General features: G+C 43.0%; 1 protein-coding gene across 4 annotated transcripts; it reads right to left on the bottom strand.

Annotated features, from left to right (window-relative positions):
• Positions 1–1,487: 1,487 nt before the first annotated feature.
• On the bottom strand, positions 1,488–12,950 carry mogs (mannosyl-oligosaccharide glucosidase). 4 transcript variants are annotated; one of them, XM_079499249.1, is made up of 6 exons: positions 12,801–12,950; positions 12,030–12,087; positions 11,109–11,472; positions 10,459–10,682; positions 9,506–9,696; positions 1,488–4,162 (listed from the first exon to the last, which is right to left on the bottom strand). In XM_079499249.1, exons 3-6 carry the CDS (start codon positions 11,455–11,457, stop codon positions 2,392–2,394), a joined length of 2,535 nt encoding a protein of 844 aa, XP_079355375.1. In that variant the 5' UTR covers positions 11,458–11,472; positions 12,030–12,087; positions 12,801–12,950; the 3' UTR covers positions 1,488–2,391. The 4 variants fall into 4 exon arrangements, with proteins under 4 accessions (XP_079355375.1, XP_079355376.1, XP_079355377.1 ...); XM_079499250.1 differs by having other exon boundaries at positions 12,030–12,082; XM_079499251.1 differs by lacking the exons at positions 12,030–12,087; positions 12,801–12,950 and adding an exon at positions 12,458–12,710.
• Positions 12,951–13,297: the final 347 nt, after the last annotated feature.

The raw sequence follows: 13,297 nt of genomic DNA, 5'->3' as shown, positions 1-13,297 counted from the left end.
AGAGCCAACATGCACCGCCACGAGACACTGGTTATGTCATGTCAAAGTATTAATAAGAAACCTGGCTACTTGTATGGCTCAGTGTGAGAATGTATGTCAACATGTCAGCGAGTGAAAAGAAAATGCCATCCCTCCGTGTTCCCTCCGTGTCTTTTGATGCAATCGAAGTGCTCACAACAATGATGTGCCATGGAAACCGTGCGGGTAAAAACAAATCACTTGCAGCAGATTGACGTCAACTAGTGACCTTCGGTTTGTGGCTCTGACAAAAGGAGAAAGAGCCAAGCTGCAGCGTTTAAGGTCACAGACAGTATGCTCAGGATGTTGATACGTCTTCCTCCTGGATGGTGGAAGACTTTCTGCAGAACACTAAGTTAAATAAGGGATCTTGTACCCATATATTGCTGCATGAGAGCCCTGCTATATAACAGGAATATGTAAACAACAATGAAAGTGTGCAAAACATAATCTTGGCCACACACACGGACAGGGTGTAAAACAGTCTCGTCGGCCATGCCTTTCGGCAGCCAGTTATAACCCAGTTATAACCCGACATTGAAACATATCTTAATTACGTCACCATCACCATCATATACCTCCGAGCATACGCACATTCGTACCAGCACGACCACAATACTTGCGCGCTCTGCTTGCGCTCTGCACTCTTGCGCTCTGCTTGCGCAAGTAATTAAGGTGCTTTGAATTGCAAGTATCATGGAAAGTCAATTACTGTGCAGTTAAATAAAAAAAATCCCACTCTTGTGAAGTGAGGGGCGCCCACTGTGACTGCCACATGCCTAATGTATTTATTTAATGTATTTATTTAGTCAATGCTCTGTCTGAATGTGCCTATTCTCAAACCTTTTTTGCTGGTTCAAGTGGGGAGGGAAGTCCTGGAAGGTCACTTTCCCAGGGCACCACTCCACTGGTGGGGTCCAGGATTTCTTTGTCAGGGGAGCTTGCAGGGCCTGGGGCCCCGCCTCTCATCTTGGCCACATCAGTTCCTCAATATCCTTCATTGCAGTTTCACTGCCACTATATACGTTACGAGACATGAATGCAGTGTTATTGTGTAAAACGAAATCAGTCACAAGTCGTCTCACATCGTCAATGGCTTGGCTGACTTGGCATAACGTAATTTCAAAGGCCAGGCATTGGAGGGGCTAGCGCCCCTCAAAAACAAGGATTATAACATTGGACTGTAGACTATGTGCTGGTATCCACTATCCAGTGCTGCACACATCACTTATTGCTATTTGCACTTGTTAAGTACAATGCTGATACTGTATGTATCCTCTCCTATATTAAAATTGGCTTAAGGGAGGACAAGCCGGCCAGAACTTTTGTATGGACATGAGAGCAATGCAGCAAGCCAAATTCTTGATATATAAACAAACATGATAGTACATTACTTGGACAATAAACAGATTCTCATTTTAAAATTTGCTGCACCAAGACTCACTGATTATTTCTCATTTTATTCTATGCTCAGTGAAGAAAAAAATCTGATTAAACAATTAATTAGATAATTTATTGTTTAACAAAACAATCCGTCAATGATATTTCATATTATTCCTTGGCACTCAACACACAAGTTGTGTCACACCAATTTCCTGGTGCTTCTCGAGACAATTCAGTCAAAGCTAACCAACACTGTACAGCAGTGGTTCTCAAAGTGGGGTCCAGGCACCCTCAGGGCTCCTTGATTGGGTTCCATTTGTACACTCTGAGTTATGGGCGTCCTTGGATTTAAAAACATTTGAGAACGGCTGCTGCACAGAACTGACAAACGGTAATATATAATACAAACGGTTTTCATTCCAAGATCATCAATCGGGAATGTATAGTTCAGACAGCATAAATACCAAAATTCACTAATTTGTCAAATAAGTTCATGGTCTGATCTGATGTCGAGTGTACTAGTCTTTCTGCACAGCTGTATGTAAATTGTATATCGTTGCTGTCGGGAGGAAACCTCTTAACAGTGCTAATGAACATCATGTTACACATTATGTTACCTTTATCCTTTCCTATTAAACAAAATGGCCATTTAAAAATGTATCACAATCCATATCATACACACTATTCAGAAATACCAGACTTTTCAAAACAAACATCTGCAAACAAAAACTGGTTGTCTACAATCATCGTTTAAATAAAAACAATATTTAATAAGATGCCTGCATGGAACCTGAGGGTCTCATTAGAGGTTAATACCAAATGAACAATGCTCTTGACAACATGATTCAGATGAGTCTGACTTTGGGGTTTGCTTTCATATCAAAGTGGTAGGAACATTTGACCAATGAGATACATTGTCTTAATCATAAACACTTTAATTTATGACAAATGAGAACCAATATTCTTTTATTGAGGTGAGATCTGAACGTATCAGTACTGTTCAGCCATCATTAAAACTGTCAGGGCTGACCAGCCTGTGAAAGGGTGGCTTCCTTGGCCTCTGCCAGTGCCATCATTGTATTGTTCCCAGATATACCCTGTCTCAGCATATTGTCTGTAAACATTGTTGATAATATTTGTCCTGAGTTCCTGATAAAGGACAGCTGCCTTCTCCTGATAGGGGCCTTCTTGGTTGCTGTAGTGGTGCAGGGCTCTCACGGTCAGGTAGTTGATGTTGATCCATATGGGGCCCCTCCAGTAAGGGGCGTCATGTTCTGTATTTCTCTTCATGTACATGGGGTCCGCCCTGGAGAGTGAGCGGAGGCCATAGGGAGTCCACAGCTTGTCAGAGTCCCTCATATCTCTCAGGATGTGTTCTAGCTGGGGCGAGTTTGGCTCGAGGATGTGCAGCAGGAAAGGGAACAAGCTAACATAACCAAAAGCGTTTACATATTGCGGTTTGGGGGCACGGCGGACAGAGCGCACTAGCCGCGCCACAGGGAACTGGTGCCGTGGCTGCCCAGGAGGCACGTATATCTTCTCCTGCTGTAAGGACACTGCCTGGGTGTGGTTGCCATAGTCACTGAAGGCACGGAGCTGCTCGGACCAGTAGTACTCATCGAGTAGGCTGTTGTCGCTCAGCACTCGGTGGGTGCGCTCAAATTCCTGGTGCGGTTCGCCCAGGAGCTGTGCAATGCTAGCCATGATACCCGATGCCAATGCCATCCAGCAGTGTAGATCCACATGCCGCTCGTCTGCCGAGGGATGGGAGGCTCGTGGATAATCATCGAGCCCAGAGGTCAGCGTCTTGGGGTTGAGGAAGAGATTAGTATCCTTGTCACGTCCGCGCCAGCGGTACGAGTTGGGCAGGAGCCCAGATTGTGTGGTATTGTACCACTCAAACCAAGTTTTGAGCCTTGGGTACAGCCTTTGGAGAAACGGAAAGGTCTGCTGAGATGACACAGCATCTGGGTTTGAAGAGAACTGCTCAATGAGCTCCTGAAGAACCAGGAAGAGGGTGGGTGGGTTGGCATTCTCATTTCGCTGGACCACAAACTCAGCAGGGACCTTACTTCGAGCCTCATCTCCGAGGATTTGCTCACGGGGGATCCAGCCCTCAATGTTAATAAGGTCCAGCCAATGAGAGATGGATTCACGGGATACCTGGGGGTCCCACTTGCTCAGCAACAGCTGGTGGAAACCCTCATCCCACAGAAACCCTCTTGGGAAGAATGAGCGGGAAGGTACAGCAGTGAACAATGAACCATCAGGGTAGAGAAGAGGGTATTCATTGTAGTGTGACTGGACCACCGACTGACCATAGAAATAGCCCATCCCACCAAGCATATTACTGAGGGCTGCCTTGCTGAATTTAACTTGAGCCTGACTGAAGTCTTTGCTCTCGAGGCCAAACGTCTTCTCAAACTTGGCATTAAAGGCATCTTTCCTGTTTTCCAGCTCATCTGTCATGGTGGCACCCACCAGCTGGTTAGGCCGGTTGTGAAAGCTTTCAGACTCAAACAGGACTTCAAATTGGAATGGAGTCTGGATGGTCACCTGGTGAACCACAAAGTCACTCTCCTTCCGGGTGTCAGTAGGTTTCTGTTGGTGCTGGTGGTGGGGCGGCTTATAGGAGTCCAGGCCAATGTAATGCCTCTTCTCACCAGAGGGGGGATTGTAGATAAACCTGCGGTTTAGACTGTTCTTCACAATGTCGGTCAGCTTCTCCAAACCAGGAGAGACCGTCTGAAGGTAGTTGTAACTGCAAAGAGAAAACAACAGTACACACTGTCACTTTCCTTGGACATTAATCATCTGTTTTCGCAGTATAATTCAGTATGCTTGCACAATGGACATGAAAGGAAAACAATACATAATGCTATATTTTTCAGTGACGCCAGCCCATCCTATTTGAGGGTTTGTGTAAACACAAACATTGTCTTAACACAAACTAATCAACAAATTGAATGTCATTGACATTGACAAAAGTGAGGACGCAAATTGTGATTGGCCGGAATGAGATTATGTATGATGATAAGAGCGCCCCTCACTTGTGTGAACATACAGTAGTTGTGTTTAGGCATTACATTGTAGAACATTACATTACAAATATAAGGTTGAACATATTTGTTTGGGGCATCCTGGTGGCATGGGGTAAAAATACCTGCCCACCACTGTGGAGACGGGTTCAATTCCACCATGGTGCCTCCGGCTTGGCCGGGTGCTTCAATGTAGACAATTGGCAGTTTTTCACAGGTGGGAAGCAAGTATGGGAGGGTGCTCTCTGTCGCAGCACTAGTAAGTGACTCTTATCAGGTTGGTCAGTGAGCCTGTTCAATAACAGGGAGCAGAACTGGAAGGGATAGCAGGTATCTCTGTATGCATTATGCCCTCCCGGTGAAACTCCTCACATTCAGGTAAAAAGAAGCAGTTGGCGACTCCATGTTTATCAGAGGAGACATGTGGTTGTCGACTCTACTCTCCACTCTCCACGGACCAAGAGTAGACTCCATGTTTATCAGAGGAGACATGTGGTTGTCGACTCTACTCTACACTCTCCACGGACCAAGAGTAGGGGAGGGAAATGACAGGACTATACAGTATAGAAAACTAGAGGTTCGAGCCACTACACCAGGGGTGGGCAACTGGCGGCCCGGGGGCCACATGCGGCCCCCACCTTCACTTAATGTGGCCCTCAGGTTAATGTCAGAATACTGAGATAATATTGGTTTCAGCTGTTTACAATTCCACAACATGCAAACATGACCCGCTTTAATTACTTACAGTCTAAATTAGTAGCTCAATGCTCAACACAAGTATAATTAAAGGCAGTATACATAAAAATGTTAATTTTCAGGATTCCAATTCAAAAATAGCAAAAATTCAGGATTTCAATTCGAATATAGCAAAAATAGCCGATCTACAAGTTCAAAACGCGTCGCAGCGCGACGCGTTTTGAACTTGTAGATCGGCTATTTTTGCTACGATAGTAATATATGGCCCTAGGGAGTGAGTGTGGAAATATAGTGGCCCTCTCCATCGTCAAAGTTGCCCACCCCTGCACTACACGGTCCTCACATCTAGAGTTTGAGCCCCAAGCACCGCAGAGTCTATACATACATTTATGGAAGGATGATTGTTATTGCTTAAAGATGTAATGTTTTGTGGGACATTATGTGCTAGTTATTAAAAACCACACCTGTGTGAAATGAGGGGCGCCCTTGTCATCGTACATCAATTTGTTAGCGGACATTTTACATTGCTACATAAAGGTGGTCCCTTATTGGCCAAGCACTCCCACCAACAAGTGATTGGTTAGCCGATTTGCTCGTTTACATAGATATGACGTAAGTATTCCCTCAATATCAATGGCGTTTAATGTTTTGATGTTTAATTTAAGTCATATTTAGCGGAATTCTGACCTAATATCTCCGTTCATTGTCAATAGCAAACATTGAGACTTGTGGGGACAAGATTTAGCGGACATTTGACCTGAATTCCCCTTTCATTGTCAATGGCAAATCTTGAGACGTGTGGGGACAAAAGCTGTTTATAGAAGGGGCTAGTGCCCCTTAAAAATCACACATGTGTGAAGTGAGGGCGCTCTTATCATTATACACATACATCTCATGAACAACTGAATTTATGTGATTGGTTAGCCGATTTGCTTGTGTACATACGACTTAAATTTTCCCATCATTGACAATGGCATTTAATGTTTGTGTTGCCACAAATTTACGTCATATTTGAGGCACATATGACCTAATTTCTCCTTTCATTGTCAATGGCAACTATGAGACGTGTGGGGACAAAGGCTGTATATAGGAGGGGCTAGCACCCCTCAAAGATCACACAAAGTGAAGGGTGCTCTTATCATACATCATCACATTGCGGCCAATCACTTTTGGCGATCTCCCTTTTCTGCCCTTTACTTTTTAAGCCCTCAGCCAATCAAATCATCGCTATGGGGTACACACACACAGACACACAAAGCTGGGCATATGATGGGGTAGCGCTCCTCAAAAGCTTACATAGTGCTGTTTCAGGGAGGGAGGTTAAGTTAGCCAGCAGTTAGCCAATGAGATTGCATGACCTCAAACTTGAGCAATTAGACTAGAGAGGTTGTAGAAATTGAGAACCAGCTCAATTCAATAGAAAAATAGAGGGGCGCTAATATATTAACGTCTAACTCATGTTGGTGATGTAATGGTGATGTAATACAAATGGTGAACACAAACATTAAACGCCATTAGCAATAAAGAGACAATATGACTTTTCCCTTCATTGTCAATGCGTTTACAAAACAAACATTGAACTAAAGACAAACATTATACCTGTGTATGAGGGGCTAGCGCCCCTCAAAAAAATCACACCTGTGTGAAGTGAGGGGCGCTCTTATCATCTTACATCAATTACAACAATGTTTGTTTAAGCAACGGGTGCTTTATTTATCTTTATTGTACGTAAGATTGACGTAAATTCTCCATTCATTGTCAATGGCATTTAATGTTTGTGTTAGGACAAATGTACCGATTTGCTCAGACACATATGACGTAAATTCTCCATTCATTGTCAATGGCAATTTAACAAAAATACTGATTTGCTCGTCTACATGTTGATGTAAAATAAATTCTCCATTCATTGTCAATGGTATTTAATGTTTGTTAGGACAAAAATACCAATTTGCTTAGAAACATATGACGTAAATTTAAGTCAATGGCATTTAAGTTAAATTAGGACAATAATCTACGTACACTATAGCTGAATATAGGAAAAATAACTATCAATGAATAAGGGAGATATGATTCAAATTGTGCCAGCCTGTTTCTGTTGAGAGCAAAGTCCCTCAAAGCTTACAGCAGGGTTCCCCAATTGGCGGCCCGCGGGCCATTTGCGGCCCGCCCCCTTGTGGTCCCTGGAAGAATTTCGAAAAAAATAAATAAAATAAAATAAAAATGTTTTTTGTTTTGTTTTGGGGGGTGTCCCAGATATACATGGCATTAAATGGGGGTCAGTAGCCTATGCATGTCAAACTGGGCACACCCTCAAGGACCACTGGTGGTCCCCGGACCACTGTTCGAGAACTATTTTTAATTAATTAATTGAAAAAATAAAAAACCCAATTTTTTGCACGTGCTGACTCGGCCCCCAGCCAGGTTCCCTAGTCAAAATATGGCCCTTGAGGAAACTTAATTGGGGAACCCTGGCTTACAGTATGTGTTAACTTTACTGCTATCAAACAAGTAGCTAATCTACTAGATGTATATTGATCCTTGATGTGCCTTGAGGCTAAAACCTGGCTCATGGTCTCATAACACGAAGTAGTACAGTTTTCACCAGCTATATCATGGCGGATAGCAAATATATTGCTAGTCCCTCTCCATTTCTTGCCAACGGTTGCATACTGTGCCTTTTCTCTTTGCAAGTCTGCTTTAGTCATGTCTTCCTCCACTTTGTATTCAGTCAAAGATATGATTCCATTTTCTTACTGTTAAATATTGGATGATCTCATATACCAATTTAAATGTTATCGTTCTAGAACAGGACCTATATGCAACATACACGTTTATTATTTGCATGTTCCTTTACCATCCTATTTTTGGATAAGCAGTTCAGGCAACATGCGATACACATTGTTTTTGTGCAAGGAACTTGCACTCATTACAATTTGACAGGCCATCTGTACTACACATACTTGAAAATGTCCTCTGTACTGCCTGTCATGCTGCTTCCACACATTGCCTTCCTGCTGTCGCTTCATTGCTTTTTATTAAAGCCCACAATTTTACACAATTCTGGTGAACACTCCTATTTCACATTACCCAATATCTTAACAGTTTTATTGCTCATTTGCTTTCATTTTGAATCTTTACAAGTTCTGTTTTATATATACAGTATATACACATTTCGAGTAGCCAATTATTTTTCCCCTTTTCCTTCCAATTTAGTCGTTATGCCAATTCCCCACACACTTGTATGTGTGGCCTTGTCACTGCTTTTTTCCACCTACTGGTTCAGCTGCCAGTGAGGAGCTTCACCAAGAGGACGTTAGCGTGAGCGGGTGAACACCCTATTCCTCACAGTTCAACATCCCCTGCTGACAGGCTCCCTGCCTAACCTGTAGGAGGAACTGGTGCAGCGACACATTTTCCTCCCCGTCCGGCTTCCCTCCCGCGAGCATGGCCAATTGTGCTCGTATGGGCGCCCAGAAGGCGCCGTGGCGGATTTAAACCCACAGTCTCTGGTGGTAGACAGGAACTTTACCCCTGTGCCTTTGACATTGACAAATAATATGTATTCAATTCCTGCCATTATAGCCATATCTATTTCCACAATCATTTTCTTTAGACGGATGCTCTATATTATTCAGTTATTCACTGTATGGCTTTGCCATTTTCTCAAATATGTATCCATATATATCAGAAGGAATATTATCTCATTAATTTTGCCTAATTGTTGACAAAATACACCTGGGAGGCAGGCGTGATTGCACGTCAATTTCAAGTCAATATAGCGTAGAGGAGATACTTTTACAACTACAAACTAGGTAACATTACAGTTGATTACTGATTGCTCTGAACAAAATTGATACGTTAGCTAAACAGAGAAGTTAGGCTATTGTTTGGCATTTCAAAAACAATAACCAGTTGTTAGAATCAAAATTCTATAATTTGTATTCATTCTAGACGGGCAAGGTTGTCACTTCTTTGTTTTCTTTTTATTTTAATGTCTCTTCTATTTGCAATCTGTGAAGCACATTGGGTTGCACTTGCTGTATGAAATGTGCTATACACATTTTGATTGATTGATTGACTTATTACCCACAACTACAGATCCCATAGCCCGCAAGGACAGTTCACAAAGGGCGGGTACCGTCCTAAAGTCGGCTCTTCGGTGCTACTGAAAATGTCTGACGACATCGGCACTACAGCGGTAAAATAGGAGTATGAATCGGCCCTAACGCTTTACAGTTCATATGATAATAGTTAATGCCCATGTAAAGATCAGATGAATTGCTCAACCCACTGAGGAAAAAAATGCGGATCAGCCAGAATGACGGACAGAGGTTTTCATTTTATATCAGCATACAGGATTATTATTATACCTGGCATATTTGACACTGGAGGACTCCCCGGTGACAGGCTTGCGGAAGGTAATCTTGTAGTTACCAAGTTCCTCAGAGAACCCAGTGATGGAACTCAGGCGACTTTTCTCTATGTGGGTCTCCAGGGAACCCTGTGTGTCTGCTGCTGCATAGAACATCAGAGAGATGACTGGCGCCTGAGGGGCAGAACTCTGATGGAGAAAAGGTCAAAGGAAACCTGTGATTATCATTTGTTTGAGAGGAAGCTCTGAATACCATCACAAAAAGCAATGAGTTTGGTCAATTTATAATAATAATGGATGTTATTTATAATGCACTTTACATTCCATGGAATCTCAAGGTGCTACAATAGAAATGCATGAACGAAGAAACATCACACGATTAAAAACATCACGCGATTGAGTGTTGAGCAGAGCTTTGAGATGTTAGTGAGGTGGAAAAAGGACGTTTTGCAAAGATGTCTGATGTGGGGCTCGAAATTTAGGGTCAATTTTTACTCCCAGGTTGGTGACAACCGGTGAGAGTGGGAGGTCCTGTCCGGAGAAAGTGATGCTGGTTATGGGGGAGTTTTGAATCTGGTGTGGGGTGCCTATTTGAATGATTATAGACACTTTATAGTGACACAAAACACACACACACACACACACGAAGTGAAGGGCACAGCCATGCATTGGAGGGGCTAGTGCCCCTAAAAAAAGCTAGTGTGAAAAATTACGTTCATACAGAAGAATAAAGATAATTTCCCATTCATGTTCTTACTCAATTATGCTCATTCGTGGACTGCATTCCTTTTCCACTTTCACACATTCTGTGTACAAACACTCGCCTCTGCCTGTACTGTACTTGCTGTCTAACTGGACAGTGTGATTGACAAGTAAATCTCAAAAGTCAACACATGCTTTGAACCTACTGTAAATTTGCAAAAACAGATTATTATCCTCCTGAATCCTCACATGCTGGTTGGCAGTGATCCTCCAGGTCCAGTCCCCACCATGGTCCCCGCCGGCCCTCTTTACAAATTCTGTGGTCAGGGTAAAGTCAATGTCTCGGATCTCCTGGACGCCGAAGCTGAGGCCATCGTGCATCAGCCAGCCATAGCCTGGTAGACGGTCTCCCTGTTCACAGGTGTGCCTCAGGTTCACATCCATGTCTGAGAACTGACGCATCCACATCAGACCTGGGAAGACAGATAAGTCTATGTAACTTTGGCATGGGATTTCAGATTAGCTATAGGGCTCTCTCTTGTGTAGCATTGTTTTCTATGCACACTCAACCTTTTAAGATAAAGTAATATAATTGGGTTCTCGGCATATATTGGCTGAAAGCTAAAATTTGAGTTTGTGTTGGGTTATTTGAATGTAAACAGGAAGCATTGTGCCCCAGTGAGAGACAGAGACAGAGACAGAGACAGAGACAGAGACAGAGACAGAGACAGACAGACAGACAGACAGACAGACAGACAGACAGACAGACAGACAGACACACACACACACACGTGCAAAAATGTACAGTGACAAATGCACCAAAAAACATATCCTGGTAGAAAGACACACCCAGACATCTGTCATAAAGGAAGAACACCAACAAAGAAGAGGCAAGCTACCTGTGACAGTAGACCTGGGACTTCTGGTTTTCATGCCAAAGTATACCTGAGGTCTATATGATCCCCAGAATCTTTCAGGGGAGACCTCAGCACTGGTGCTATTGGCATCAAGGACACGGGGTGAAGGGTGAAGGGTCACCACTCGTTTGGCCAGGGTCGATCTCATGTATAGAGCATAGAAGAACCAAATGAGGCTGAAGATGCAAAGGCCAATGGAGATGTTGATGAATACTTTGCCGATGTCAACCTTCTTCTTCTTTTCCTTGCGGTGCAACACAGTGGGCTTCTCATCTTTCCACGGTAGGGGAGCAGATTCGCCAGCCCCCACCCTCTTCCTCTGCTTGCCCATCCGGCCCTACTGGAGCTGAGAAAAAGGACAGATTTCAACTTGAATTAGTTCAGTTCCGATATGTCTGTGTGGACGCCAGTAAAAGATGATAAATAATATAATAATAATAATAATAATGATAATACTTTATTATTGCGTTACTGCCCTTCATATTTCAGTTCGGAATTGGGTTACATTTTTATAATGATGAATGTTGTGTCTATTACTGTACATTTGTTTGATTGTTTTCACGGGCATTTCTGTTACACAACCATGATGGGCTTTAAGGGGAAATCAGAACAGCCCCTCTGTTGATAATGTTAAAGATGGAGTGCCACGATTTTTTTCCACCCTAAAACATGATCATCAGGTATTATATTTATAATATAAGGAGGAAGAACTTTTTCCAAAAAGTTTACAGTATTTGTTAAAATCATGCTTTTATGTGGACACACCCACCAGTTCATTAAGTATTCCTGGTTTGCCTGGTGGGTGGTGATCCACCTGAACTGAAGCCGCACCCACAGCTGTAGTTGTATGATAAAGGGGGAAGGGTTAGGGGAGAGGCCGATAGTGTGGTGTCACTATATTACCGTTTATTTCATTGGCCCGGCCCGTTTGACTGTCAAGGGTTCAGCCTCCTAACCTAGCCTCCAGGAAGAAACCCAAAATACAAAGTTACACCATTGCACATCAAAATTACTCCAGGGTGTCTAATGAAGTATTGTCACCTCAGACACATGAAAAACTGGAAAAATGCAAAAATTGTGGCACTCTATCTTTAAATGTAAAGTCTGCTGGCTGCAAAAAAGTGCAAATAAACCCGTTTCCTGAGCTGTATTCGGATTCAGAAGAGCTTCCTCTGCCCAGTTATGTTTTGTATTTTCTATGAATTTGATTTGATAAAATATGATGGTGTTAACTATCCCTTGAGAAAGGCACCGCTTTAGTATCGGTATATAATGTTGTATACAGGCTATTCATGCAGAATAACGAAAATAATGTCTCTGGAATATCAAACCTTAGCGGCAGAGCGGGGCAGCGTTATGTGATTGGTCAGGTCAGCTAACCATCTGAGCGTTGTCTGGTACTCATTGTTGACACAGTAAGATATATTATAATGAATGAAATTTCAATCTGGAAGGATTTGGCCCGTAAACCGTGCTCATTGAAAAGACGCGCGGTACCAACTGGCGCCACGGTGACAAGCAGCCGTGACTGAGCCCTTACAAGTAGTAGCACGATGCATGCAACGTTTTCAGTGTCTTAAGTTTAATGAGGTCTGGTTTACGACTGACACGGCAGGTTAAGACATTATAGTGACGGAACGTTCACAGTTCATACAAATGTTGTTAGTTACTCACCTGTCCAATGTAATAGAATCTCAACTGCTCATTATAACCGTTGCTAGCAATGCACTATAGTTGCTACTTCCTGGTTGTAGTGTTGCCCCGCCTCCACTTCACCACCACTGACGTGTACTAGTCCCATGTGTTGTCTGCTGGCTGAGTGCGTTGGTTGGACGGTCATGATTCTAAACTACGTCCGTCTATAGACAAAGACCCGCCCAGAACTGATCAGCGGCATTTAATATTAACCACATATAAATCATCTATACACAGTCAACCAATGGTTCTCAAAGTGGGGTCCGGCGGGGAGGGGACACACAGGGTCATTGAGAGGGAGTCCCCAACCCCAACTAAATGATAGAAGCCACATGGACCCTTGGGTCTGTAAACTCAAAATTATCATTATCTTACAATATTAATTGGGGTCCCAGAGATAGAAATGCAATTAAATTGGGGCCCGTAGAAGATTATTAAATACATGTCAAACTGGGGGTTCTTAAAATGAAGATTCA

This window comes from Electrona antarctica (genome assembly GCF_951216825.1).
Source record: "Electrona antarctica genome assembly, chromosome: 4".
Lineage (NCBI taxonomy): Eukaryota > Metazoa > Chordata > Actinopteri > Myctophiformes > Myctophidae > Electrona > Electrona antarctica.
Note: the sequence above shows the minus strand (reverse complement) of the source record. Positions and strands in the feature narration are given on the sequence as shown.